Consider the following 25835-nt stretch of genomic DNA (forward strand, 5'->3'; position numbering starts at 1 on the left):
CTGATTGAGTTTTCGCGCTGCCGGAAACTCTACGAGCAAGGGTGGTCGACAAGGGCGATAATCGACGCGTGATCGGCTGAACGTGCATGTCTTCGTACTTTGGTCCGCAAGACATAGCGAGTAAAGACGTCTTGCCATGAGAGATACATGCAGCGGGGCCCAACGTCTTCTGCGATTGGTTTCACACCCGCAGAACAGCGTGTACATGGAAGAACGGTGAACATTGTACCAATCGGAGACAAGGAGGATGAGAAGGCATTTAGTAGGAATTGAGGCTCTCAGCCTCGCATGTGCAATTCTAATGCTACAAGATAATGCTTATCTGCATCTAATGTCTCACGTCCAGCCACAAAAGGCGACGTTTTGCGGACTATTCAAGTCCTTTCCCAGCGCTATGCAATGACGCAGTTCAAATCATGATGTGCCTCATGGACACCCGTAACTCCAAGCAATGAAAATCGTTTCCAAGTCGTACTGACCAACCCCCAATGGGCACCAGGAGTTTACCAGCTAGAGCGCAGCTTACTTCTTCTGCTTCGGCATCTTCTCGTAGGCATTTGGGCTTGGCTTCCTCCGTTGGCGCTTGTGCTTTTGCGGGGTACTAGAGCCCTCGCCGTGATCGTGGACGTCCTCACAATCGTCGTGGGCATGTTGATGTGGCCGTCTGCCGCGCGCTCCACCCATCCGCCCAGCAGGCCTTGCAGTGCTGTTGTCGGGCTCGGAGTCGGAATCTGAGTCTGACGATGAGTCCGAGGAGTCGTCGTCAGAAGACTCGTCAGCGGCGCGGGGTTTGTGGTAAATGCAGCAAACTTCAAGTTTGTCAGTCCCTGCCATAATAGCATCGTGCGAAATGGATCATCGTACCTTTGGAAGATTTCTTGCCCATGCCTTCGTTGTCGACCACGTCTTCGGCCCATTGAATGTGTCGGCGTTCTGATGGCTCTGCGCGCAGACGAAGCACACCGGAAGGTGCTGACAGACGCAATACGGGCTGAGGACGAACCTCCATCGTTCGGCTCCCAGAGTTTGGTGTGGCACTCCTGGGAGATAGCGTGTGCGGGGCGGCCATATTGGTGAAGTGCGACATGTTGCTGGTGCGGCTTGTGTAGGGAGATCGGACCCTTAAGAAGTTGGGGTGGCAGTGGGGCGTAGCTACGCAGCGCAGGGACCAAAGGGAATCGCGAGCTGCAGGGCTGGGGATGAGCCCTTATCGAGATCCAACGTCAGAGCTTGGGCGGACTGGTGATTAATGTAATCAAAGAAAGTAGCAAGAGGGTGTGAAGGGTGAGAAGCGAGTCGGTAACAGGTCAATGTCGTGTTGCATGTACGTCTTCGTTGTTCGATGGTGATTTGTCTCGTGAGAGGAGAATGGCCAATGCGTCATAGTCAATCGGTACTTCCTCGGTGAAACCCATTCCTAGCCAGCCACGTTCTGTCCCCACGATCGCTTCTGTCGGCTTCCATCGCTAATGCTGTATGGCCGCACACTTGCAAGCCCGCGTCGTGCGGCGTGACCCAGGTCACGCTGCATATATACTGCTGCACGGCTCGCTGTGCTATATTTTCTTTTTCGTCATGAGGGACCCTCCACTACCCGTCCGCGGACATCATCGTTGGTGCTAGCAAGAGCATGCGGTTTGACTCGCGAGGAAGCCCACCTCTTTCGAACATCCGGCAGTTGTGTATACCACATCCACGAGCCTGCACAGATCAGTTTTTACGTTGGAGCTCCTTCTGACGGCTTTAAAGGTTCTGCGAGCACGTTCTTAGCCGTGTACGGATGAGCAGGAAGTAATTGCGTTGCACTTCGCGAGACGGAGTTTGCTCGTGTATTCAACACCACAAAGCTATTGCATCACCAAAGCAGGCATAACATCAGCTCGAGGATACATGCTAAGGTGTTACAGTCATGACATACTAGAAATCCAGATGTAACCGAATTGGCTTCCGCTATATCTTGAAACACAGTCGCTCCCAGTATCCAGCGGACATTGGCTCACTTTCCAGGCATCTCACGACTTCTACGCAGACGCTATACAACCGATCACAGTCCCCACTGGACTTCTGCCGAACATGTGCGCCTACGATATGACCCAATCAAAGTTTCGACAAAGAAAAGAATGCCCGGCAGCGTATGAAGCCGATATATCCCCTTCGAAGCACTCAATACCAACGCCACCGACTTCTACTCATTACATCAAAAGACGGCGTGACAATATAAACATCTACGCCTTCGGGCATGATGACGTCTTGGCTCTCAAATGAGCCCGTCACTAATGCGTGCAAGAATCATTTTCTGGTATTCCAATCATTCTGTACCATATAGGGTCTCACGCCTCCCTGTCTGGATCTTTCAAGCAAGCGCGTGGTTATCGAAGCGATCGAAGGCTTCTTTCACAGGCAAACGTCTTTCATTTAATCAATCCTTGCATGGATCTCAGAAGGCATACGGCCGAATCAATCGAGTAAAAAATCAACCTGGTATCCTCAGATCCATTGGGGTTGTGTAAACCCGACCTCTGTCTACCTTAGTCTGCAGAAGATCCTATGACATCGCGTTTTGGGGATTACTGGAAGCTGGCCCACCGGCACTGATTGCATTTCGAGGTGCCGGTGTACGTCCGTTTGTTTCAAACCGCAATGGGCATGGAACTCCCAACGACAGTAGTTGTTGATCGTCCATATACCCAAAAGTCGGAAAACAAGCAACGTATACCTTAAGCGCTAATTTCCAGACGTCACGATCCAGCTCATGTCGAGACCATAAAGAAAGTCCAGCTCCCAGATCGTCACATAGCATCTGCGTTTGTATGTGGGAGACTGGGAAAGGAAACTAGCAAGACTCGAATCTACTACCATCAAAACAGGACGCACATGGAAGAACGAGATATTCCACCAGGAATACGTAGATCCCAAAACGCATGGAAAGGTGAAGGTCCCTCGCCACGAAGTCTAAGTTGTGACACTTGTCGTACAACCTACTTTCTGGCGCTTAGGGTTACAGTTCACACCACTGTCGATCGATTCATGATTCAAGATTCGCAAAGAGTCGTTCTCGATGCGTGCGTGCGCGACGAGGATATACCCTTTCACTAACAAGTAGACTCAAAACTGAAAGTTAACGATGAATTACTCAAGTGCACTGTCGTCCAACATGACATCACATGGAGTAATCTCCCGACAACAAAGCCGTACACGCGAGGCTGTAGTAAAGGCCTAGACATTATGCCGGTAACCATGCGCTCATCAAACACCAGAAGCCGATTTTGATGGCGATTCCGATGGCGAAAGACGGGTAATCTCCCTAGTGATGAAGGGGTCTCGTAGGGCGAGGCTCATGGCGGTGAGGCAGATTTGGCTGTTCCTTCGTGCCTCAACAGTCGTCGTACAAAAAGCGATGCACGACTGCAACCCCATTCTGCGCATTCAATGCCTATGAGTTTCACAAAGCTGCGAAGAGTTTCACATGTCAAAAGGGGAGCAGAACAAATATGACGGGTGAAGGGCACAATCTCGATAAATGACGGTTGTTAAGCGGAAGCGGGCTCGGGGGAGCCTGCATGCAGAACGCAAGGCCGTCGCAGGTCGTGCACAACCAACGCTCGGCCGCTGCGGGATCGGGAAATGAAGACAGCGTGGAGCGGGTTTGTTCTGGACCAGTTTGAGCTCCACAGCATCGGAAAGGGGGAGGATTGTGTTTTTGCGGGTCCTGGGCGACCAGAGGACGAGAGTGGCTATGCAGCGAAAAAAGATCGCTGAGCTGTTGTGCTTCGGGGAACGTAGCACGATACTGCAGCGTGGAGATACGGGCGTTCGCGTGTACATAGTATGGTTCAGGGGCCCAGGGCGCTTCTGAGCGGTCGTATGGCCTGGAGCTCACAACGGGAGCCCTGGTCGACAATCTGTTGTTGAAGAAGAACCGACGAATGACGGAAGTTCACGAAAGGGTTCCTGCAGTAGCGACGCCCATTGCGGCTAGTGGGTCCGCACGGGCGCGATCCAAAATAAACGGTGCGGCCTAGCTGCCTCCTGAAGCTGCAGGCCAGTAGGGGTTTCGGGTGCAGCTGACGGGTGGATGTGCAGCTGGGAAAATACGACGATAGCTCTATCGATTGCGTGCAGCGAGACACGATAGCAGTGAAGACGTCGAGAAGTCGCTGGCGGTGGGCGAGGGCGTGAATGCAATCAGCGGGCCGGCTCAAGGTCAAACGTGTGGCTGCGCCTAGGGACGAACGCGGGCCCTTCACTCTCTGCTTCGGCGTAACAGGCCTGACCCGTGCAAGGCTTGAGACAGCCGCCCAATCAGGAGGCCTGTCAGCCAGAACCGGAGATCAGGCTCCTGTGCGGCGCCTCATCTACCCTTCGCGCCCATCCGTCTTCTTTCCTTCAACTCACCTCTCCGTGGGCCTGTCGCTCTTTTTGCAACCACCACCAGCACCCTTCGCAGCTCTATCGTATCTTACCCCAGTCATTCTTTTTTTGGGCCGAAGTTTGTTTGCTTGTGTTGCTGTCACCTTGGCTATTGCCGTCCGCTCACTCCTCGACTACCCCGGAACGAGTTTCGCATATACTATTCTGCCAGCTAGCTGTCACGACTGAGTTACGACTTCACGTTGTTAATACCTGCATCGTAGCGTCACGTCGACAATACCAAGGACGAGCTTCCCCGGATCCATTACTAGCTCTATCGATTGCGACCTCACATGCGACATCGGTCTTAGAGCCATGCCGCACTCACATCACCAACACATGCACCATGTGCACCGCGACATCCACGTTGGCTCTCCCAGCAGTGCAAGCCAGACGATCCAACTAGCTGAACGAGCCTCACGTGTACTGGTGGCCCGCGCCAGCGCAACATGCACCAACGACAGCGATCCTGGCTGCACCAAGCCAACCCAAGTACCGACCATTGCTATTGCACTGGCTATCATGTGAGTTGGCTGTCTGTTCAGCTTTGAATGCGCTAACGGCATGTAGTGTACCTGTCGTCGGTGTAACGATCGTGCTATTCTTTTTACATCGCAGGAACAAGAGGAAGCTCGCAGAGGAAGACTCCAAAGACAAGTACAAGTCTCACGACTGGGGCATGGAGGGTGTCGCCAAGGCCGGAAAGAAGGGAGGTCCTGAGATGAGCGTGTCAGAGAAGGAAATCCCTGGAGGCCACGACCGAGGTCTCTCGATCGAGACTGGAAGCCCGTACATTCTGCCCGTCGGCCTGCATGGCTCTCGGGAGTCGTTCCACTCGTTATCGCGTTCGCAGCACGATCCTCACGACCCCTACGGCCCCGTAGCCTATCTGAAGGACGACCAGAGCATCCGCAGCGCAAGCCGCGGCCCCTATGGAAACGACGCCAGATCTATGTACACCACTTCAAGCGCAGGAACAAGGAAGGAAGGTCTTCAGGCTGGCCTTCTTCAGAATGCACAGAGGATGTCGACCTCGCACCCCATTCGCGGCGAGTCTCTGTCCCCTGACAGTTCGCGATCCCCAGACAGCAAGTTCCCTGAGGCGGGTATTCCTCTCAGTCCTTTAAACCCACGGTTTGAAGAAAAGTCGTCTCCCATCTCGCCTCCGTCAGCCACCTCGCCTTCAGATGAGCCCACCACCCAATACGCCGCCTTCAAGCCCACCGATGTTCCCACCATCTCCATTCCTGAGCCTGGTGTCACCGAGAAGCAAGTCAGCAAGTCACCCGTCCAAACCACCAACGACATCCCCACATTGCCACGCGTTAAGTCCCAAGCTGTTGTGTTAGAGAACACCAACACGCACAGCATCATCAGCACTTCGAGCTACGGCGATGGTTTCCAAATCACACCGCCGTCTCCCAAGGAAAGCGAGGGACCCAAGATTGTTGCACCCAAGCCTCGCTACTCGACTGGTCCCCAGAACGTTGGTCTTGGAGTCGACGATTTCGCCCCCAGCTCTAACCGTCTGTCCATGAGCCTCCGTCCCATGCCTTCCGATGACCCTCAGGAGAACCCCGAGGAGCGCGCCAACCGTATCCGATCTTTCTACAAGGAATACTTTGACGACTCGAAGCCTGAGCCTGCTGGCGGCCACCAATACACCGATTACGTTGAAGACTACGGCTCGGAGTACCAAGACGGCACTGTCTTCGACCCTCGCACCGGTGCCTTCGTTGTCGCTCAGCCGAACGCTCCGTTCGCTGAGCCCATCACTCGTCGTGCCATGACTCCTCCCCCGCGTGCTCCTCCCCGGTTCCGAAGCAACACTGCCACTGGTCCTCGTGGCCCGCACATGTCAAACGGCTCCATGGCTTCCTCACAATATCCACCTCCGCGTGGCATGTCTTCAATGAGCGGACGCTTGCCTCCGCCAATGAAGAAGCCGCTGCCTCCTCCATCCGCTTTGTCCTCTCTCCCAACACCCGCTAAGCTTACCGAGAGCTCCATGGTTTTCGACGCCGCCGACTTTGCACCGCCAGTCTCGTTCCGCGAGAGGCAAAACGGCGTACGACCTGACAGCCCTCTTGGAACTCCCAGGCCATACAGCCCGGCCGTACGACCACACACACCCCTCGTCGGATCCTACGACGAACTGCCAGCGCTACCCAGTCCCTACTTGATGCGCAAGTCGGGTACCTTCACTGCGCTCGATTTCGCACCACCTGCTCGTATACGTGACCCTGCCGGTGGCGGTGCCTCAGATGCTGGCTCAATCCGATCAAATCACTCTGGCATCTCGGCAGTTGGCCGATTTGCTGTTCGCAGCGGAGCCAACCGTGTCAGCAGGATACCAAGGGACGTTCTGGGTACCAAGGATGACTTCATGGTGCAATTAAAACCCAGGATGAACATGGTAGAGGGCGCCTAAACTAGTCGCGACTTCCTCAGCACACATCTTTGACGACAGACATCCTGCTCGCTGGCTGAGCTTTCCGCACACTCGACCGAACATTAAAAGCTCATTATGTCAACTTGTTCTCTATACACTGCTTTTTAGCGGCCTTGATGATTTCCTTGGTATCGTGGCATAGACACAGCGCGCGTTGGCTACTCTCCATCTTCACATCACAGCAACAACCTGTACAGACGGTCCGTCTAGTACACTTTCCTATTTTTCTCCATCGCGGTTGTGCAACGAATGACCGGCAGATTACTCGTTTCTAGGGCGGTTTAGCGATGGGCTGGCGTTTACCAATGTCTAATCTTTATTCTTCTGCGTTGCTGCGACATGGCGAAGTTGAGATGTGGAGGGCAGCTTGGTGGTTTGGAGACCGTGGAGGCTTGAGTGATTGTGGAACATCTAGCAGAGCACATAGAGGAATGGAAAGAAAAAACATTACTTCAAGCGCGTCGTACTGGCCACGCGTGATGTTGTGCATCAGACGTAACTAGTGATGCTAGCCGCCCGAACACGAGTTTGTCTAGTAAGGAGCCTCAACGTCGAGCCATGCAATAGTGTGGATTCGCGATGCCCCCTCTGCTGTCTGGCCGCGCAGATCCGAAGCCTAGCGCAATTTCGCATCCTTCCGCATCCGCCTGCGCCATCATCGAGAGAATTATCCACGTATGTAGATCATCGACGCCGCTCCTCTATTACCCGCGAAAATCTCACTCTTACATACATTGTCCTCCATTTTATCCACACCATAGTAGAGCATGCACAGCCACACAGTAGCCAACTCCACCCCCAAAGATCACCAGTAAACAGTGCCCAGCGCGACGTCATGACCAGCCACGCACGCGCGTACCGGCCAGACCTTGCTCATAGCAAACGTGCGCCACGCCGGTGCTTCAGTCGCGCGCAATGATTTGCCCTCTGGTGTCTTAGGCGCGTGGCCTAGTGCCGATGTGTGTCGTTGGTGAGAAGGGCGCCGCGTCGCCAGCGCCTTCTTGCGGTGTCTAGTTTTGCTGTTAGGGGTCCCGTACGTCATAGCTCGCGATCTTCGACCAGGCTCCATAAAATACACGACTGCTGCTGCTGCACGCGCGTAGGAGATTGCGTTGCCCCGGATTCAAGGCATTCTTGGCCTGGACATTCAATCGACGAAACGTTTCGGATCTGCGCTCTCTACGTCGTTCGTCTGAGGCCCTGTCATTGCTTGTTCACTTTCTTCTCTCACAATCCTCCGCTGCAGCACGCCTTGCTTCTTATCCCTTTCAACGCCTGGAAATCCCCGAGTCGTCCATCATGGGCATCTTCTCGCGCCGCCGCAAGTCGGACGACACCGCCGTCACGCAAACCGCTCCAGACCTCAGCAAAGAACAGATCAAGCGCGCAACTCGCACACGCAAAATATGGGCGCTGATCACATCCTTCTTCCTCTTCATCACACTCATCTTCCTGATCCTCGTCAATATCTCTGGTGTACGCAACAAGGCCGTTATTAAGGATTGGTACTTCATTCGCCTCGACCTGAGCCACATCGTGCCTGCCAGCGTACCGAATTTCGCTCTTATCAACACTATTGCGCAAACGCTCGGACTGCATGATTTCTACCAAGTTGGCCTATGGGGTTTCTGCGAGGGATACGCGGGTGAGGGCGTGACTTTCTGCAGTGAGCCAAAGACGCTATACTGGTTCAACCCTGTGCAAATCCTGCGTAATGAGCTTCTTTCCGGGGCTTCGAGTAAGTTGCTTCACGTCCCGATTCTCAGATATCGTGCATTGGAAACAGAGTAACTAACATGCATGTCTACAGTCAACCTTCCCGCCGACATCAACGACATTCTCGACCTTATTCATCTCGTCTCCAACTGGATGTTCGGTCTCTTCCTCACCGCAACAGTCTTGTCTTTCGTCCTCATCTTCGTCATGCCCATCTCCATCTACACGCGCTGGCTTACCCTCGTCGTCGCCATCCTCGCCTTCCTCAACGCCCTCTTCGTAACCGTCGCCTCGGTCATCGCAACCGTCATGTTCATCATCTTCCGCAACACTATCGGTGGTGTGGCTGAACTGAACATATCGGCAGAGATAGGCACCACGCTCTTCGCCTTCATGTGGGTGGCAAGTGCTTTCGCCATCTTTGCCTGGCTCGTACAGATGGGGCTCTGCTGCTGCTGCGCCTCAAGGAGAGATGTCAAGAAGGGCAAGAAGAGAGGAAACGAGAAGGCGTACCACATGGACGCTGCTGGCACAGAGGCAGGCGGCATCAGGGACACCAACATGGTCGCCGGCGAAGCGAACGAGAAGCCACAAAAGAAGAAGTACCAGTTCTGGAAGCGTGGTTAGGAACCTCTTCCATCAACTTCAAACCTCTTCGAGCACATTACACGCATAGACATCGACTCGGACATTGAAGTCCTAGAAGCTAGCCCATGACACGCTTAGTGCCGGCTACGCAAAAAGAGAAATTTGGAATCTGTAACATTCAGCGAGCGCGGCGTTGGTTTGGCATCTTCGGTACAGCGCGGCATAGCACAGCGCAGCGTTGGACTTTTGCATTCGACATGACATGACATTGATCACGGACATATTCCTTCACCCATACATACAACCTAATGATATCGTTATTACAGCTAGAAGACCGATCGTGCATTCCTGGATGGGTATCTTAGTCGTGACCGTCCTATGACTTAACTCCAAAACTCGCAGCTTATCTGTGTTCAATTTGCTTTCCCTTGTGCAGCACTCTTGTTCATCTTCTCTAGCGTATCCATGTCGATGATTCTCAACTCCGTCCTGGCCCACAGGATGATCATGCATATTACGCCCGGCAAGAAGCCTCCTCCCACCATGAGCCCTTCACCCCAGCCACGCCCTTGCCAGACCTCATACAATGCCAATAGCCCACATGCAGCCCTGTTGATAGGCACAATAGAATCCGCTATCTTATCCGCTGCCTCTTCCGAGATGTACGGTACAGGCCGCCTTACACTCTTCTCAGTCGGTTGTTCCCACGACGGTGTCTTGTTGTAGATTCCATATCCACCCAGAGGTTTCTTAGCCTGCCCTTTTCCTTTCAATGGTTGTTGGAGTGTCGAGGGCGTGACGTCTACACCATCGATTGGCTCCATCTGCGTCGGCGGTAGCGGCAGGAAATATAACGTATACGCTGTTGCTAGCAGACTCGCGATAGCGACTAGACTGGTCGGGAGGGTTGACAGGGCGAAGAGCCGCGGGATGTATAGGAGTGTGGGGAGTAAGGGTAGTGCGAGGAGGAAGAGCGTATATGTGTGTGTCGTGGACGTGTCGTGTGTGCTGAGGGTTTGGAGTAGGGCTGCGCGGTCTGTGTAGTTCTGTCAGCAAGGCGGGGATTAGGCATGGAGGAGAGCGAAGGGTACCTTGTTCGTCCATACCCGCTTCTACGGTATCTTCATCGTCGGATTCGGACGGGTACTTGAACGTCTTGCGCAGGCGTTGCGCTGCCACTGTCTCGGCTTCCTTGAGCTTCTCCATCTTTTTCTGCGCTTTTTGCGCGAGTTGGTACGGGGTTTGAAGGATTCGGAGACTTGAGTGTATGTTATGTGGAAAAGGATTAGACGGGATTATGTGTTAACTGAGACCCGGTGATTGAAAGGTGGCCTTTCGTGGCTACCTGCGCGCGTGCGGCAAGGCAACCGGGTTGTTGGACTGTTTGGGTCGGCGGAACGGATGATGACGTTTGTGGGGGACATCTGGACCTGGACCCTGGGATTAGCGCGCTGGACCTGCATGCATCATTTGCAACCATCACAGTAAAGTCGTTATTTCTCTAGCTACCAAATCTTCGGCTAGGGCCAGTTCCCATCCATCATGGGCGGTTGGACCTTTTGATATTTCTCGAGATCTTCTCCACCGACGAAATGCAGTCTCACGTGCCTCCGACGAGGCCTAGCTGGCGCCTGATTGATCCAGATATTGCGTTCCATATAGCAACGGCAATGGCGAAAACTCCGAGCGGTCTTTGGGACTGGAGCCTGGGGCTTCGCACAGAAGCTGAACTATAAATCGGTCTGATCTCTTGTCCGGGTGGGAGCTTCATCTTCTCTATCATCTCTTGGATTTTACTTATCTTCACAAAAGAATATCCATCGCTACTCCTACATAACGCGACCCATCTGGTTCCCTTCAGTTGCTCAAGCCCTAATCCACGCTTCTTTCGCAGGAATATCCCACCTCCTCAACCACCTCGAAGCACAACATGCCCCTGGAACTCCAACGCTTGCCGAGCACACGAGAGCTGAGACGCATCGCTTACCCGACCTACCTGGAAGACACCCCGAGTATGCTGAGCGACGCATCTAGCGACGAGAAATCCAGTTGCCATCTCACTCTCCAAGACGAAGCCCTTGCCTCTAGGGGTCCCACCGTACCGGGCGTTCCACAAGATACACTGTGTCAATTCTTTGAGCTCCTTCCACGTGAGATTCGAGACGAGATATATCGCTACGCACTCGGAAATCTCTGCGCTACCTTTATGCACGGTAACACTCAGGTAAGAGTAAGGTATCATATCCACAAAGGACCTATTATAGATACTTATAAAGAGCAAATCCCGTGGATGCGGGCGAGCAAGCAGATGTATCAGGAGGCTACCGAGCAGTTTTATTATCTGGCTCGCTTTGACATGGACCTGGACATGCGCTACAAGCTTCTTCATGTCAAAGACGTCATGCGACAGGTCAAGATACGCCACGCTCCCACACTTATCCGAGCGAGATTCCTTTCAGTAGTGAATCTGACGGTAGGAACTCTTCGCCAAACGGAAAGCTTGACCGAAACTCTGCATTTCGACACAGAAACTGAGCAGTACAAAGCACTAGTTGATCTCTTCCCACGCATGGTTGCATTACGGCAATTTGAGATCCGAATGAAACTCAAAGTCCCGCCATGTGATGAATTCTGCGATGCGGAGTACCGACCCTCACTCTCGTTGCTCAGAAGTCTACCTTGTGCGTCACTGGTGAGACTACGCGTCGAAATCGAGTGTGCTTATAGGACATACGATTGCAACTCCATCGCTTGGACGCTTGCCGCGAATAACGTCGCCAGCAGGCTCTCTGATCCTCTCAAGAAAGAGATCGAAAAGTGCGCACTGCATGCAGTCAGGGGAGACGATCATCAATGGAAAGAGTGGAAGGAGGAGGCAATCCAAAATGTGGTTCGATGGCGTCACCAATTCCTTACCCATCTCACGCTAGGTTTTGAGATTACAATGGCTCAATACAGGTGAGTACAATGTCTGAACAGTACTTTGGTAGACATATGACTGTTTTGCTATGGCTAATTTGAAGATTGCGCGTCACATTCCGTAGAAAACTGCATCCTATGGAACTGCGCTGACGGAGAGTCGCCACTTCAGAAATTTATATATTACACCTAGTCAGGTCTCTCCGAGAAAGCATTATCGCGAACACAAGAGCTAATCCGCGGTAGTGTGGTTGATAATATTCCGTGGAGGTCTTACTCTTGTTTTTGCAACAACGATAGAGCGAACTTCCAGAAGACAAAGTTGTCATGACCGTCAATCTACTCGCCCCTGGTTCGCCACCTTTAGCTGTCTGATGTTGTGACTGTGCTCCAAATAATCAAGGTGAGACTGCCTGTCTTTGCGCTAGCTCCGTTTGCTCGTCTCCACCCAGGTCCTACAACTTTTCGACCTTTGGACGTGCCGACCAACACGTAACTCCCACATTAATCCACAATCATGGACGTCGATACCTTGAGATCTCTTCGTGTCTTCGAGGACAAGTAAGCAAATCAAATCCCGGCGTTTTTCATTTACTGATCTCCCAGGACAACCAGGACAACCAGGACAACCAGGACAACCAAGAACCAGCGCGATTCACCTCTCCTTCGTCTCCCCGCCGAACTCCGCAACAAGGTCTACGATTTGGTGTGCTCAAACACTCAAGTCCGCGTCAGAAGGCCGCGCTTCTTCGCAGCCGCTCTTGGTCGTCATCACAAAGGAGCTCTAGCACTATTGTCTACCTGCCGCCAGCTCCGCCATGAAACATTTTCAACTTTCCACACAATGGCTGTGCTCGAAGTCAGCACCTCTGACCTAGATCAGCTGAAGAAGAGCAATGTTGTTCTTAACTCAGACCTTTGGAACTCAATCCAATCAATTCAGATGCGCGGTAACGAGGTGGAGGACTGGTGCTGTTTCGCAGACGTCTATAATGGCAAGTCTCTTAGGGCGTCAGGTGGAGATTACATGTACATCGGCTTTCTTCCATCACTCCAGCATGTTATCGTGGTTAATCATGTTGATGAGGGCGAAGAGTGCTATGGCTACAGCCACCATGAAATCGCCGACACTCTTGAGTTGGCTTTTGGAAAGAGTACTCTTTCCATTCACATTCAGGAGGGAAAATGTGAGGAGGACCTCTTTAGGTGGATTGACTGAGATTTGAGGCGGTGCAGAGAAGTGTGTAAACGGTCACTGATTAAGCAAATGCGAAGACAGGTGCACTGTCCAAATAATGTAGTAGCTGAGAACCCAAACTTACCTAGGTAGATCGCATAATGTCTCTCTTCCCACTTCTCATACTGCGCTCACCTGTACCTATGGCTAACCCCACCACAAAGCCTTAGTCATCTTCCAAACCTTCTGCACATCGGATGAATGACGGGTCAGACTGTACGTACCGCATTCCATAAGCAGTGTCTCTCGGTCGAGCTCTGCAAGTGAACGTCAGCGATCGAGATACCCAAAGAGTGCAGCATTCGGAATCCGGCTGTCTAAAGCCACGATCGTTCGACTTCAGGCTAAAGCTATCAGCAGTACCTAGGTAGCAACAACTGTAATCCACTGCATACAAACACACATCGACTTTCTTTCTCCGAAGTCCCCAAATATGGCTTTTCGACTGTCGAAGATATAGACTAGGTGGGCAGAAGAGCGAGGTCGGAGCAGATCGAGTTCGGGCGAACCCAAATCGGTAGCAGCGTGCACTATGGCGAACAACGACCAACTGGACAACACTATTCCCATATTTTGCACCGCAAAGATACCTCACGATGTTGGAACCTCAATCCAATATTGGAAAAGATGCAGATAACTAACATCATCTTCAGCTTCTTAACGAGTTTTTCATTGAGGCTTTCGAGGCGCCCGAGCTGAAGGCGGTGGAGTGCACTCACATAGGTAAACAGAACCAGCATACTCTCGAGCAAAACGCATGCTGATTGATACCACCCAGCCATTCTAGTCGACACGACCGATATCACCAAACTCGCTTCGCCCACGCGCGCCCCAGTGACGCAAAACCTCTCCTACCCGTTCCTGAACTGGGGGCTGGACGATCTCGTTAAGTTCGCGTGGCAATTCGACGGCGCTGAACGGGGCATCATAGGCACAGAATTTGTCATAATGGATGAACAAACACTTGAGAATAAAACAGTAGTACTCGTTACGCCATCCGAGGACTATGACAATGTCGAGACGGCGCCTAGACTAACTGCACGGTCGGATTTCCGCTCTAGCCTCATCACGCTGAACGTCAAGAGTATGGGAGTAGGTGGCGATGAGCCGTGGGAGGAAGCGGCGGAGCAGGGTGGACGGGCGATTAGATTGTATGACGGAAAGAGTTCAGAGTAGGCCGGGCAAGGAATCATGGAACGAACGAATCCAACCCCCAATTCCATGCTTCTCATTTTATTCTACAGCATTCTTCTCCTTCCACTCCCCAGCCGCCTCCTCATAAGTGCAGAAACCCACGTCTCCTTCCCACGCCTTCAGCCACTTAATCACTCTTTCAATCATGCCAATGACATGCGCCATACCACTGGTATCCGGATGCAAGACCAACGGGAAAACCACTACATCTTTGTCCCCATTACTCTCAAGCATCTCGCTCATAATCCACTCAAACTTGTCCTTCCACATGTTCTCCATAACGCGAACGTCGACATAGCCGTGCGAGTTGGGTGCATTGGGAAGATACTGGAGCGGCGTCATATCTTCCGTGTACCAGTTTGCCGGGATCTCGACGAGGGTTTTGGTTGTGGGGGCACTGGGCTTAGGCAGGGGTTTCATCCAGTCTTTCGCAGAAGCCTCTTCGGTGTACTTTGGCGCTTTGATGGGTGGGAGGTTCGGGAGGTAGTACGGTTTGCTGTCGTGGTGGGAGAGTGAGGAGTCATAGAGGAAAGAGTACTCCTCTAGTAATTCGACGGTACTTTCGCGGAGTTGATAGAGCGGTGCGCGGTAGCCCAGTGGACGTTTCCCTAGTAGTTCCTGGTAGAGGCTTATACAGTGCTCGAGGACTTCGCGTTCTTGGGTGGGCGTAAGCTGAGGGGCGCCTTCGTGGCAATAACCGTGTAACCCTATCTCCGCGCCGCTGCTCTTGATGGCAGCAAATTCTTCTGGGAAAGATTCTGCACTATGCATCGGCACAAACCAGGTTACTTTGTTCGCGATGCCGTGCTTCGCAAAGAGCTTGAGTAGTCGGGGAACTCCGACGTGGCCACTGAAGAAGCCAGTACTGTAGTCCGCGAGGTTGTTATCGGGGTGTTGGCCAGTACCAAGCCAGCCCGATACTGCATCAAAATCCACAGAAAGCAGGATCTTGATCTTCGGTTTCGGTGTTGGTTGAGAACTGCCGAGAGATGACATGGTCGGGACAGCCATTGCTGATGGGATCCTACTAGCTAGAGAGACTCCTTCGGTTGCGGTGCCAAATATCTCGGCCTCACCAGTTGCGTTGAGAGATGGTGTTTCGGGCTCGACAGCAGTTGCCTGTGATTTGCGAACTTCTTCCTCGGACCACACAATACGACCTTCCATACCGCCATCCACAGATATGCATTGTCCGGATATATGACCTGCAGCGCGATGACTTGCCAGGAAAGCAGCTGCTCTCGCTACGTCCGTAGGTTGAGCGATTTTTCTGAGCGGCACACTGCAATCGTTAACAAGGTGTCGGAGAGTCAGTATGAGCGTCAGACTCACGTAGCCTCCGCCTCCCTCCACATCTCCCCTGGGTCATCCAACCTCCCTTCAATCAACTTGGTCTCCACCCATCCGGGCGCGACGGCATTGATCCTCGCGCTCTTATTCAGCCTAACAATCTCGTTCTTCACTGTCTTCACCAGTCCGTATTGTAGCCCTGCTTTCCCACTCGCATATTCCGCATGACCTGCCTGACCAAAGACCCCACACTCGGACCCCGTCACCACGATACTGACATTTTTGACTTCCTTGCCAGTATCGCTTTGCGACTTCTCAATGGATTTGAGAAAGTGCTTGATGGTCAGGTACGTGCCACGCACGTTGACAGCGTAGGTGCGGTCCCAGAGCTCACTGGGCATGTCCCAGATAGGATAGCTGGACGATTCATCTGTGATACCTGCATTGGCGCAGAGGATGCTTATAGGCTGCGAGAAATGGCGGATGGCTTGGGATATGGAGTCCTGGATGGAGGCTTCGGAACTGATGTCGCCTTGGAGGCAGTGGAGGTTGGGGTCTGTTGAGGCGAGAGGATTTGGGCGAAGATCGTGTGCAGTGACTTTACAGCCTTGTGCTATGCTGGCGTTAGTTACGGTTACATGAGAGCAAAAACACCAATCAAGATGATGGCGTTGATTCCTTGTCTTGTAGGCCGAAGCCCTGGAGCGTGCCTTCCACCGCAGGGTGAGGGCTTGACCAAGAACCTGAGCCCACCATGGACCCTGCAAACTTCACTTGATGTGCAAGACTCCTTGACAACTTCAAAGGCACAAGACCATGACATACCTAGAAACTCTTCTACAATCGCACTACCAATTCCTCCGGCGGCTCCAGTAACAAACACATGCAACCCCCCAAGTTCGAGAAACGACATGATGCACCTTGAAGACGCCTTCACTGCTTCTGCGGCCAGGCGGTCAAGTTCAGAGTGTCACTCTATCAACTCAGCTCCACAAGATGCGCGCCCGCATACGTAATGTAGCAACAGCCGACCCGGCACCCACGATAAGCCCTACGTTATCACCTTGAGGAGCTTCCGAAGAGGGCAACGGCTAGCACTTGTCGCATGCTGTTATTTCTGCGCGCGCAATCGAGATGGATGTGCACACGTAATCCTGAGTGCAGATGGCGATAGCGAGGCTCAGTTGAGGGGGTGATATCGACCCCTCTTCCGCACACCTCAGCTTGAGGAAGCTGCAGCTAGAATACGCGAAGAACAATCGAACAGCTTCTACAAACTAGCCTAATCCATCAGGCGCTTTGGGTATGCGGTGTCTGCGCCTACGGCCAAATCTCAACAAAAGTAAGACGAGTCCCACGCGCAAGGGCTCGAAGGGCACATCGCGACTCCGTACTTGTTGTTTACTAAGAACGCCACTGTGCCCTTCCGCCCCGCCGACCCACCCTGACGGACCGTCAAACTGCCCAACGTGGTAATTTTGACAAAATCCATTGATTTCCGATGGCCGAAGGGCACACTGCTAGAGCTTAGGTGACCAATGAATTGGGTCGGTGATCTGCGGGATACGGGTGCGTGCGGAGGGGCATAAAGGCGCGACCAATTGGGAAGAAGGGTGTGTAGGAGATGTTAGTTGGTCGGGCAGAGGGCGAGGGCACGGGTCGGCGATGATGAAGATGGTCGCATACGTGCTCTGAGCTGAATGGGCGATACGTTTGTAGTAATGTTCATTGGTTTCGGCCACTGCACTTTGCAAGCGCAGAGTCTCCTTCTCTAGATGATGGAACATGGGCTATTGTGCGCACTTTGCTTCCCATCTTAACTTTTGTTGGTATCATAACGCCGTGGTTCATGGTTGAATTACAAGGTAATGTCCTCGGTGCGGTAGTGGTCTGCTACGATGCGGTAGAGATATGAAGGAGCGTGTCCGCCACTATAAGACATTAGCTTACATTCAAGGCATCGAGCTGTTCAAATCGCGACTTACAGGTTGGTGATGTAGAGATCCACAAGGTCTGCGGGAACATAGTCGTACAGTGGGTTCTCAACATCGACCTTGTCGACGAACTCGCCGTCGTCGTATGGCACTACACTTCCGGCATCACCGTGTTCGATCAGTTCGTCGATGTCGAATGGGTAGACTGGGCTGAGCTTGTATACACCGCTGAGTACGACAACAGGTGTCTGGTGCTCCTTTGCGGCCTTTGCAATCATGTGTGCTCCAGCTGCGGCTACCAGGCCGCCGTTGGCTAATACGGTATGGGTCGCCAGAATGACCTTGTTAACGCGGGACATTATGGCGAAGACATGGGAGTCTGGAATGACGTAGACTTGGATACCAGCATCGGTGAGGGGCTTCCACTTGTCGTCGTCCTCGTCGTCATCTGGATTCGCCTCTCGCTTCTTGCCTGTAAGAAGGATGCCATGCGTGGCAGTGTGGTCGTGTGGATACGTCTCGGCGTGTACGACTGTGAACTTGCGTTTCCGTGCGGCGAACAGGAGGAACTTCTGGACTGTTGTGGATGCAGTGTGGGTGAGGATGATTTCGTTGGCGTGGATGTGCTCGAGGGCGACTTCGGCAATCTGCTTGTCTGAGGTTTCGAGCTCGTCCTGAAGTTCTCTTATGCCCTCCATGACCTCGCCCTTCAGGTCCAAATTTTGGCTCTTGTTGATGCCCTCGAGGCGCTCCAGATTGAGTGCCGTCAGCGTGCTCTTGCCATTTGGCGACGCCTGCCCTGTAGGGGTGCTTGTAGTTGAGGGTGTATCTGCTGGCTGGGAGAAGAGGCCAAAGAGCGAGTGGACGAGGGGAGCGGACGAGGTAGGCGCGTACGAGGTGTGTGAGGTGAGCAACGGGGGCCGTCTCGAGGGCTCGCTAACGTCGGAGGCGTTGTCGGTGAAGACGCTCGTGGGCATGGGTTCGGCAACGGCATGCCGGAGAGGGCTGAATGTGGAAATGCTCGAGTTGAGCGCTGGTCTGTGGAGAGAGTCGTGCTGCGCGTGTGCATGTGGTGTTGAGTAGCCTGGCTCGCTGCCTGTTGGTGTTTGCCCTTCGGCATGCTCGTCGACCACCTCGCGCACCAGTCCCAGTACGCGCCGTACGATGTTTCCTACCACCACCTCGTGTGGCTGCGCCGATGTCAACCGCCTGCCGACTTGCTTTATGCGCTCAATGAGCTTGGCGGCATCCCTGCCCTTGAACTCGCCCACCACGCGCAGAAGAAGGGCCGTCGTCGCAATGGCACATGGTCTCGAGTTCCGTATTTGTCGCCGTTTGAGAAGTCTGGGGTAGGGATATTAGTTGTAGTTGCGCTACTGCGCGGAAAGGCGTATCTCACGAGATGAAATGCTCCACCGAGGCATCTACTGGAGTACTCTTTAGTGACTTCAGGTAGGTTGACAGACCCGGCGCCTGTACCGTCGCGCCCTGCATCGTGGGGATATTTGCAGATTTGTACTCGAGCGTCCCAAGATTTCGAACGGTATATAGCAGTTATGTGGGGTGGTGGGGTTGTTCCTGGATGACTCTGCGGGTGTCTGTGTGCGTTTGAAAGGGTTCCAGACAACCGATATAATTTTAGGGGTTCAGAGTATCGGCCACGCGTGTTTTGTTTGTAAGGCACTGTTGGGGAGAGTTGCTTGTTCAAGACTTGGTGGAGGGAATGTGTGAGTCGTAACTAAATTGAGCTTTGAGCGTTCCGATTGGGCACGGGCTCTCCAGCGGTTCGTCATTGGCATGTCCCCAACCTTCTGCTTAGCTGCATACCCGTCTTCTCTCGACAAAGTCACGCCTCGGCCTGCTGCTAGTTTCGCCAGTGCTGGACGAGCATCTTGACTGCGCTGTCGCTGTGCACACTCTTCCCAACAGCCCCACCATCACCGTCACGGAGGTCCTACCGTCATCCCAGACATAAGCATCAGCGCACCCAGCACCCAGGCTACCCCACAGTCCTTCGCCATTCTCCAACCTCGGCCCTCGATCTCATCTCCCGCTGACGATGCGAGTGCAATAGCTGCACAGAGAGAGACGCGCAAGATGGGCGCCGACAGGAGTGACGGCTCCGGCTCCGGCTCCTCGAATACGGAAGCGGTCGCATCCGGATACGACGAAAAGACACCTCTACTCGAGCAACCCCAGAAGGGCCCCTACGAAGACACCAAGCGGCGAAGGAGATGGCTGTATCCGTCGCGCATATCTGACGGCATCGTCGCGGTGGTGGGCGTCCTCGCAACCCCCTTTGTCTATACGGGGCAATGTCTGGTGGCCGCCTTCTACTACGAAGAGGATGGCCACTTCTCCTTTCTCGCCCCGATCTATCACATCTCGCGGACATTCACTCGCGGACGTCGGAAAAAGGTTGCGGCGCACGCTTCACGAGCCTCGGGTGCCCCAGACCGTAGCGAGAAAGGCACGCGCAAGAGTCGCAGTTCGAGCGTCGCGCAGCCCGTCATGAAACAACCCACGAGGCGATCACTGTCAATAGCATCAACCTCGACCGCCATGACGTCCGACTCGGAGAGCGAGCGATCTCCTACACGCGACCCAGACACCGACAGCCCGTCGCGCCATACCCGCTCCAAATCCAGCGCAACCGCACGAGCAGACGAGATCGCCCCGGCCAAGCGGTCGATACGCATCACGCTACATCACAACGATGACGCTTTGAGGCAACGCAAGGCAGCGAAGAAGGCCCAGTCGTCCAAAAGTAACTCCGTCTCCTCCGAGGCTGCCGCTTCCCTCAAATCCCCCACTGGGCCGGTAACCGCGTCTTCGAAACAATTGACCAAGTTCCCACGAGCGCCCCAACCCCCGCGCCCCCTCGTGCCACGCCGCCAGCCCTCGTACTCCGCTAAAGGCGTATCCGCTGTCGGACCGCACCAGAAGACGCTCATCATCGATCTCGATGAAACATTGATCCACAGCATAGTCAACGGCGGTCGCTTCCAGACGGGCCACATGGTAGAGGTCAAGCTCCAGGCATCTGTCGGCGCCGACGGGCAGGTTATTGGTCCCCAAGTGCCGCTCCTATACTATGTTCACAAACGGCCGTATTGCGACGATTTTCTGAAAAAGGTACGCACACCAGCCAGGCACGCCTGATGCCACACTAACGAAACGACCAGGTTAGTAAGTGGTACAATCTGATCATATTCACCGCCTCGGTACAGGAATACGCAGATCCCGTCATCGACTGGCTGGAGGTGGAGCGCAAGTATTTTGCAGGCAGGTACTATCGACAGCACTGCACTGTTCGCAACGGGGCTTATATCAAGGACCTTGCTCAGGTCGAGCCCGATCTCAGCAAAGTCATGATTCTTGATAATAGCCCCTTGAGCTACGTTTTCCATCCTGGTAAGTTCACCCACCGTCCAGTGCGCCCACTTGTGCTCGTACTGATTGTGCATCCAGACAATGCCATTCCCATCGAAGGCTGGATTAGCGACCCAACAGACCACGATCTGCTGCATCTTATCCCGCTGCTCGAAGGCTTGCAGTATGTCACCGACGTGCGTGCGCTGCTTGCGCTTCGGCTCGGCATGCCCGCATCCGCCTAGTCAGGTAGCCACAATTTTAGTGGCATTCGCTCTAGTACCTCGCTTTCTAATACTTTTTGTACTATAGACCCGTTGCGCCGAGCAGTTGGCTATGTAGCTCGTTGGAGGAGATACCCAAGATGTTATTCGTTCATGATCCACGCCTCGCTTGAAAGACGTTCCTTTTGAGTTTCTTTTACTCATTACGAACAAGGGATTACCCGCCCGTCGGCATGCAGCTCCGATCTGCCACTTGCGACTTGCCGCATGGGCCTGTCGTCTCGCCCACGTTTTCAAGCCTGCTCCCCCACGCCTGTCAATTCCCTTGTGTCCGGGGCATGACATGCGTGGCGACGGGTACTCACTCACCATGTTCTTACACATCCCGCTTATCTCCCGCAACCTTTCAGCCCCACGACGCCCATTTCTTCTCCCGTGGCTCCATGCAGGGCCGTAATTGCTCTCGCTTGGGTCCCATCAGAACGAGCACGTTGAATGCTTATTACATTAACACACCGCTGCCCCTGTCGCCTCCATGCCTTTACCATGTGGCCGTCGTCCTGAATTGTTGAACGTGCATTTTAACATCTTGTGCCAATGCATTCGTTACAGAGAAGACGCCTGCGCTCAAGTTCGATTCCATCCGAGAACTGTCGCAATAGGCTTAAAACATGGACGTAGCAATGGTTGATTCGAGGTTAGTCTATCACTAATGGCCTGGATGTAGCTAACAATATATAGCTTGGACCATCCATTCTTTGATGACGCCATAGAAGCAATACACAACACCATACTGCAAGAACATCGTCAGCATTTCGATCATCATATCAGCTCAACACTTCTACTCGAAGAGCTCCGTCGTACTACCGCTGGCAATGGATCAGCAGACCGAAGACTAGTCGTATGCAGTCAAAAGTTTACACTGTTCATTCGCACCTTTGCACCCTACTTCGATGTCCTTGGCACGTGTGTCGAATTGCAGCCCGCATGGGCAGGCTGTTTCTGGACAACTGTCCGTGTAGTCTTCAAGGTATGCATGTAGTACATTTGACATACAACTTGGACTAATACGGAAGCAGATGAGCGGTGATTGCGTGCTTGTTCTAGAGAAAATTGCCGATGTACTCGAAGCTATTTCGCAAATCATACCACCTTATCAGGAAGTTTACAACATCTGCAAGCGCAACGGAGCCGAGTCTCATGGCGAGGCTGGAGATCGTCATCTGGCTGCACTTCTGTCTTACGCATATGCGGATCTTGTACAGCTGTTTTTGGAGCTGTACCGTATCTTCTGCCGTGGGGCACGAAGTACATCCATCAGTTGTACGAACGTCCTCCACAGTGAGACACTATGGCGACCCTTCGATTCCCGGTTTGCCCACCTTGAAACACGGCTAGGCCAGCACAGAAGGTGGTTAGAAACAGAAACCGCGAACCAGACTCAATACTACGCGGACATCTCACAGCACCGCAGGAGATATATCGACTTTTTGCAGCGTCAAAACGGAGTCATGGCCAACGGTCGTGTGGAGCAAGATGAACAACGGCTCGCGAAGCGGTTGAGGAGAGTGGAGAAAGTACAGCATTGGCTATCATCTTCTACCTCAATTGTAACAAGGTCTCTCGGTACTCAACAACCTTATCAAGAGTCCTGCGATTGGTTCTTGCGTGTCGCCGCATACGCCCAATGGAGGAGTGCGCGCTTTGAGAGCAGCATGGCAAATGACCGAGAAACTTTACTTGGCAACTGGCAACATCGCGTACTGTTTGTGCAGGGTAGGTCGCCGCGCGTATGTTTCAAGTCTTCTATAAACTGACAAACGCTCAGCAAAATCCGGCTTTGGGAAGACCGTCATCTCGCATTCAGTCGTTGAAAATCTAGCTGGTGAGGCGGACGATCCTGATCTGTGCGATGAACCGCCGGCCACTGCAAGCTATCATTTCAATCACTTGCTATCCGAGAACAACCAATCTGAAGATGCCTTCCGGGCTATGACATGCCAGCTGTTCCACGCTCGTCGGCAGGACCGGTCAACTTTGGATACTGTCAGCCTCTTATTGCGGAAGACGTCCTTTCGAGAGCATGCCACCTCTGATGAAGTGCTCGATGTTCTTCTGATTCTACTTCGGCAGCACCCCACTTTCCTTGTATTTGATGGCATCGATGAGTGCAGCGATACTGATACGCTCCTTGTATCGTTAGCAAGACTCTGTCGTGGATCTGACACAAGAGTTATCCTCTTCAGCAGACCGAATTTGAAGATACCACTTGAGTATCAGAAATGGGCTTCAGATGCACCTCATATCCTCTCCCTTACCAGTCAACACAACGTTGTCGCTATCGATCAGTTTGTGGTACCGGAAATGAATCGCCTGGCAGATCAGGGCTTCTTCGGTATCTCTATGAATCGAAGGCTCATGTCGGAAGTCGCGAGGACGGCAGATGGTGATTTTCTCTGGGCCAACATGTTGTTGAAACTCCTTCAGTCGCCGCTACTGTCGTCGGACGAGCGACTGCATATCCTCCAGGGAGTGCATTCAATACAGGGCCTGGAAGCGCTCCTTTTTATCATGTTTAACGCGTTAGCGCGCCATCCACCAACAGAAAAACGCGTCATCGCCGACACATTTCGATGGTTGTCTTTCCCGATCAACCGCATGTGTCCGGGGGCACTACACGCTGCTCTGGACACATACAGACCCGACGTTCCCGAGGGTCCGCATACGATCGATATCATACAAGCCTTACCGGAACTGACATGTGGTCTTCTCTGCGTGGTCAACGACGAGATCGCTTTCACCCACAAATCCATACGCGATTACCTTCTCAACCCACTATCTCAAGGCTCAGAGTTCAGTCTCCGCGACACAAGCAGCGTCCATGGCCACCTTGCTGCACGATGCCTTTCCTACCTCGCGCACGATATACCAAAACGCCCTCTCGGCGCTTTGCAGCCTCACAGTCCAGCCATGCCACCTACCATACCTACCAGCAGTGGTGCGAGCCAAAGAACAAGCGCGTCGGTAGACAGCGGATACAAGTCCCTGTCTTCATCAGACGGAGACAATCACACCCACGCGATACCAATAATACCAACTCAACAGAAAAACTCGAGGGCGAATAGTATCCGCACCGTGCCTTTCGATACTCATCTACCCTTCCTAAGATATGCGGCACTCTGCTGGCCCATTCATCTAAGCCGCGCTCTATCCCCATCTTCACACTATACCACAACCTCCTCAGCAGATACACTCGCCTACCTACCCGCATTGAGCGCCTTCCTAGCTTCTCGTATTGCTATCACTGCCTGGGTCGAAGCTTCTTTTCGGTACAGTCTACCACCCACGCTCACGCGTCTCATTGGCCCGTTGTCGGATTTGAAGGGCGAGATTTCGCCTGCTACTGTGGAGGGCAAAGAGCTGAGGCTGGTGGTCACTGAGATGAGGATTCTGAGTGAGAGGTTGGTGGAATTAAAGAGAGAGTATGAGGGCGTCATGAGGCGGAATCCGAGTTTGATTTGGCAGATGGATGAGCCGGGTGGGAATGCTTATTGGCCGGTTTGGGAAGATGTTCTTGCAAATGGGAGTGGAAGGTAACGGCGAAAGCGCGCATCGTTTTGTTTTGAATCGTTCGGGGATGGCCGCAGCGGAGTTGGGAATGTGTACACACATGCTTTCTCGGTGGATGGCGTATTCTTCACGTCTCATGAACACATCGAGACAGTATTGGATCTTTGACATACGTACCTTGTCGCTTTAGCTAGTTTGGGATCGCTAGTGATGTATATATACCCTCCTTTTCGCATCAGAGCTCAAATCATTCTCTATTCCAACATTTTTTTCTTTCGAAAACGAATACGACAAGATCATGCTGTACATTCCCCAAAAAAACACCTACAAAATGACCATGTCTGGTCTGCTTGAGCGACTTGCGAGAGAATGCTTGTCCGAAACGAAATACATCTACTACTGGAACATGTCGCTGAATCCGCACTTCGTTGTCAGAGTCAGAACCAATGTTGAGAAATATCCACAACAAGGAACCTCTGCTGGGCTCCAAAAGGATTGCAAGCACAATCAATGTGAATGTTAGCAACTCATTCTGGAAATTCGAGAATGTGAAGGTGTATCAAGATGCTTGTATGGAGGACATCGGAACGAACTTTGAACTGGCCAAACCTGCGTCTGTATCCAAGACCGGATGTCGTAGCCGTGATGGCCCGAGGTGTTCCAAAGATCGTATCAGAAGTCACCATGTGAGAACATGGCCAAAAGCACTGGTTATCAGTCGAATGAACTGTCGGTACATAAAAACCTACCTATATTCCCCTCTCTCCTCTCCCGCAAAATATCGTGAGAAGCATGCTAAATCGAAAATAAGAAATATCCACTCCATGGTGTGAGTAACAAGGTTTGCGTTCAAGCACCAAACTATTCACTAAACGAAAAACTGTCTCTGTGTGACTGATGTGCGCTTGCTCTGCAAAATGGCACAAATG

General features: G+C 52.9%; 8 protein-coding genes across 8 annotated transcripts; 4 read left to right on the forward strand and 4 right to left on the reverse strand.

Moving 5' to 3' along the window:
* Window positions 1-522: 522 nt before the first annotated feature.
* Window positions 523-1087, reverse strand: J4E92_001846 (uncharacterized protein; the record flags this gene model as incomplete). The annotated part of the gene is made up of 2 exons (XM_051493255.1): window positions 523-809; window positions 865-1087. The coding sequence occupies 2 exons, from the start codon at window positions 1085-1087 to the stop codon at window positions 523-525; spliced, it is 510 nt and encodes a 169-aa protein (XP_051356486.1).
* A 3638-nt stretch (window positions 1088-4725) lies between these two features.
* On the forward strand, window positions 4726-6841 carry J4E92_001847 (uncharacterized protein; the record flags this gene model as incomplete). The annotated part of the gene is made up of 2 exons (XM_051493256.1): window positions 4726-4934; window positions 4981-6841. 2 exons carry the CDS (start codon window positions 4726-4728, stop codon window positions 6839-6841), a joined length of 2070 nt encoding a protein of 689 aa, XP_051356487.1.
* Window positions 6842-8161: 1320 nt separating this feature from the next.
* On the forward strand, window positions 8162-9205 carry J4E92_001848 (uncharacterized protein; the record flags this gene model as incomplete). The annotated part of the gene is made up of 2 exons (XM_051493257.1): window positions 8162-8600; window positions 8673-9205. The coding sequence occupies 2 exons, from the start codon at window positions 8162-8164 to the stop codon at window positions 9203-9205; spliced, it is 972 nt and encodes a 323-aa protein (XP_051356488.1).
* Window positions 9206-9579: 374 nt separating this feature from the next.
* Window positions 9580-10372, reverse strand: J4E92_001849 (uncharacterized protein; the record flags this gene model as incomplete). The annotated part of the gene is made up of 2 exons (XM_051493258.1): window positions 9580-10202; window positions 10258-10372. The coding sequence occupies 2 exons, from the start codon at window positions 10370-10372 to the stop codon at window positions 9580-9582; spliced, it is 738 nt and encodes a 245-aa protein (XP_051356489.1).
* A 2230-nt stretch (window positions 10373-12602) lies between these two features.
* J4E92_001850 (uncharacterized protein) lies at window positions 12603-14498 on the forward strand (the record flags this gene model as incomplete). The annotated part of the gene is made up of 4 exons (XM_051493259.1): window positions 12603-12646; window positions 12719-12791; window positions 13976-14045; window positions 14101-14498. 4 exons carry the CDS (start codon window positions 12603-12605, stop codon window positions 14496-14498), a joined length of 585 nt encoding a protein of 194 aa, XP_051356490.1.
* A 57-nt stretch (window positions 14499-14555) lies between these two features.
* Window positions 14556-16719, reverse strand: J4E92_001851 (uncharacterized protein; the record flags this gene model as incomplete). Its single annotated transcript, XM_051493260.1, has 3 exons — window positions 14556-15798; window positions 15849-16424; window positions 16715-16719. The coding sequence occupies 3 exons, from the start codon at window positions 16717-16719 to the stop codon at window positions 14556-14558; spliced, it is 1824 nt and encodes a 607-aa protein (XP_051356491.1).
* A 1068-nt stretch (window positions 16720-17787) lies between these two features.
* J4E92_001852 (uncharacterized protein) lies at window positions 17788-19234 on the reverse strand (the record flags this gene model as incomplete). Its single annotated transcript, XM_051493261.1, has 2 exons — window positions 17788-19084; window positions 19140-19234. 2 exons carry the CDS (start codon window positions 19232-19234, stop codon window positions 17788-17790), a joined length of 1392 nt encoding a protein of 463 aa, XP_051356492.1.
* Window positions 19235-19837: 603 nt separating this feature from the next.
* Window positions 19838-24933, forward strand: J4E92_001853 (uncharacterized protein; the record flags this gene model as incomplete). The annotated part of the gene is made up of 5 exons (XM_051493262.1): window positions 19838-20875; window positions 20926-21154; window positions 21212-21309; window positions 22416-23112; window positions 23165-24933. 5 exons carry the CDS (start codon window positions 19838-19840, stop codon window positions 24931-24933), a joined length of 3831 nt encoding a protein of 1276 aa, XP_051356493.1.
* Window positions 24934-25835: the final 902 nt, after the last annotated feature.

Source organism: Alternaria infectoria, assembly GCF_024043175.1.
Source record: "Alternaria infectoria strain BMP 0036 chromosome Unknown scaffold_2, whole genome shotgun sequence".
Classification (NCBI taxonomy): domain Eukaryota; kingdom Fungi; phylum Ascomycota; class Dothideomycetes; order Pleosporales; family Pleosporaceae; genus Alternaria; species Alternaria infectoria.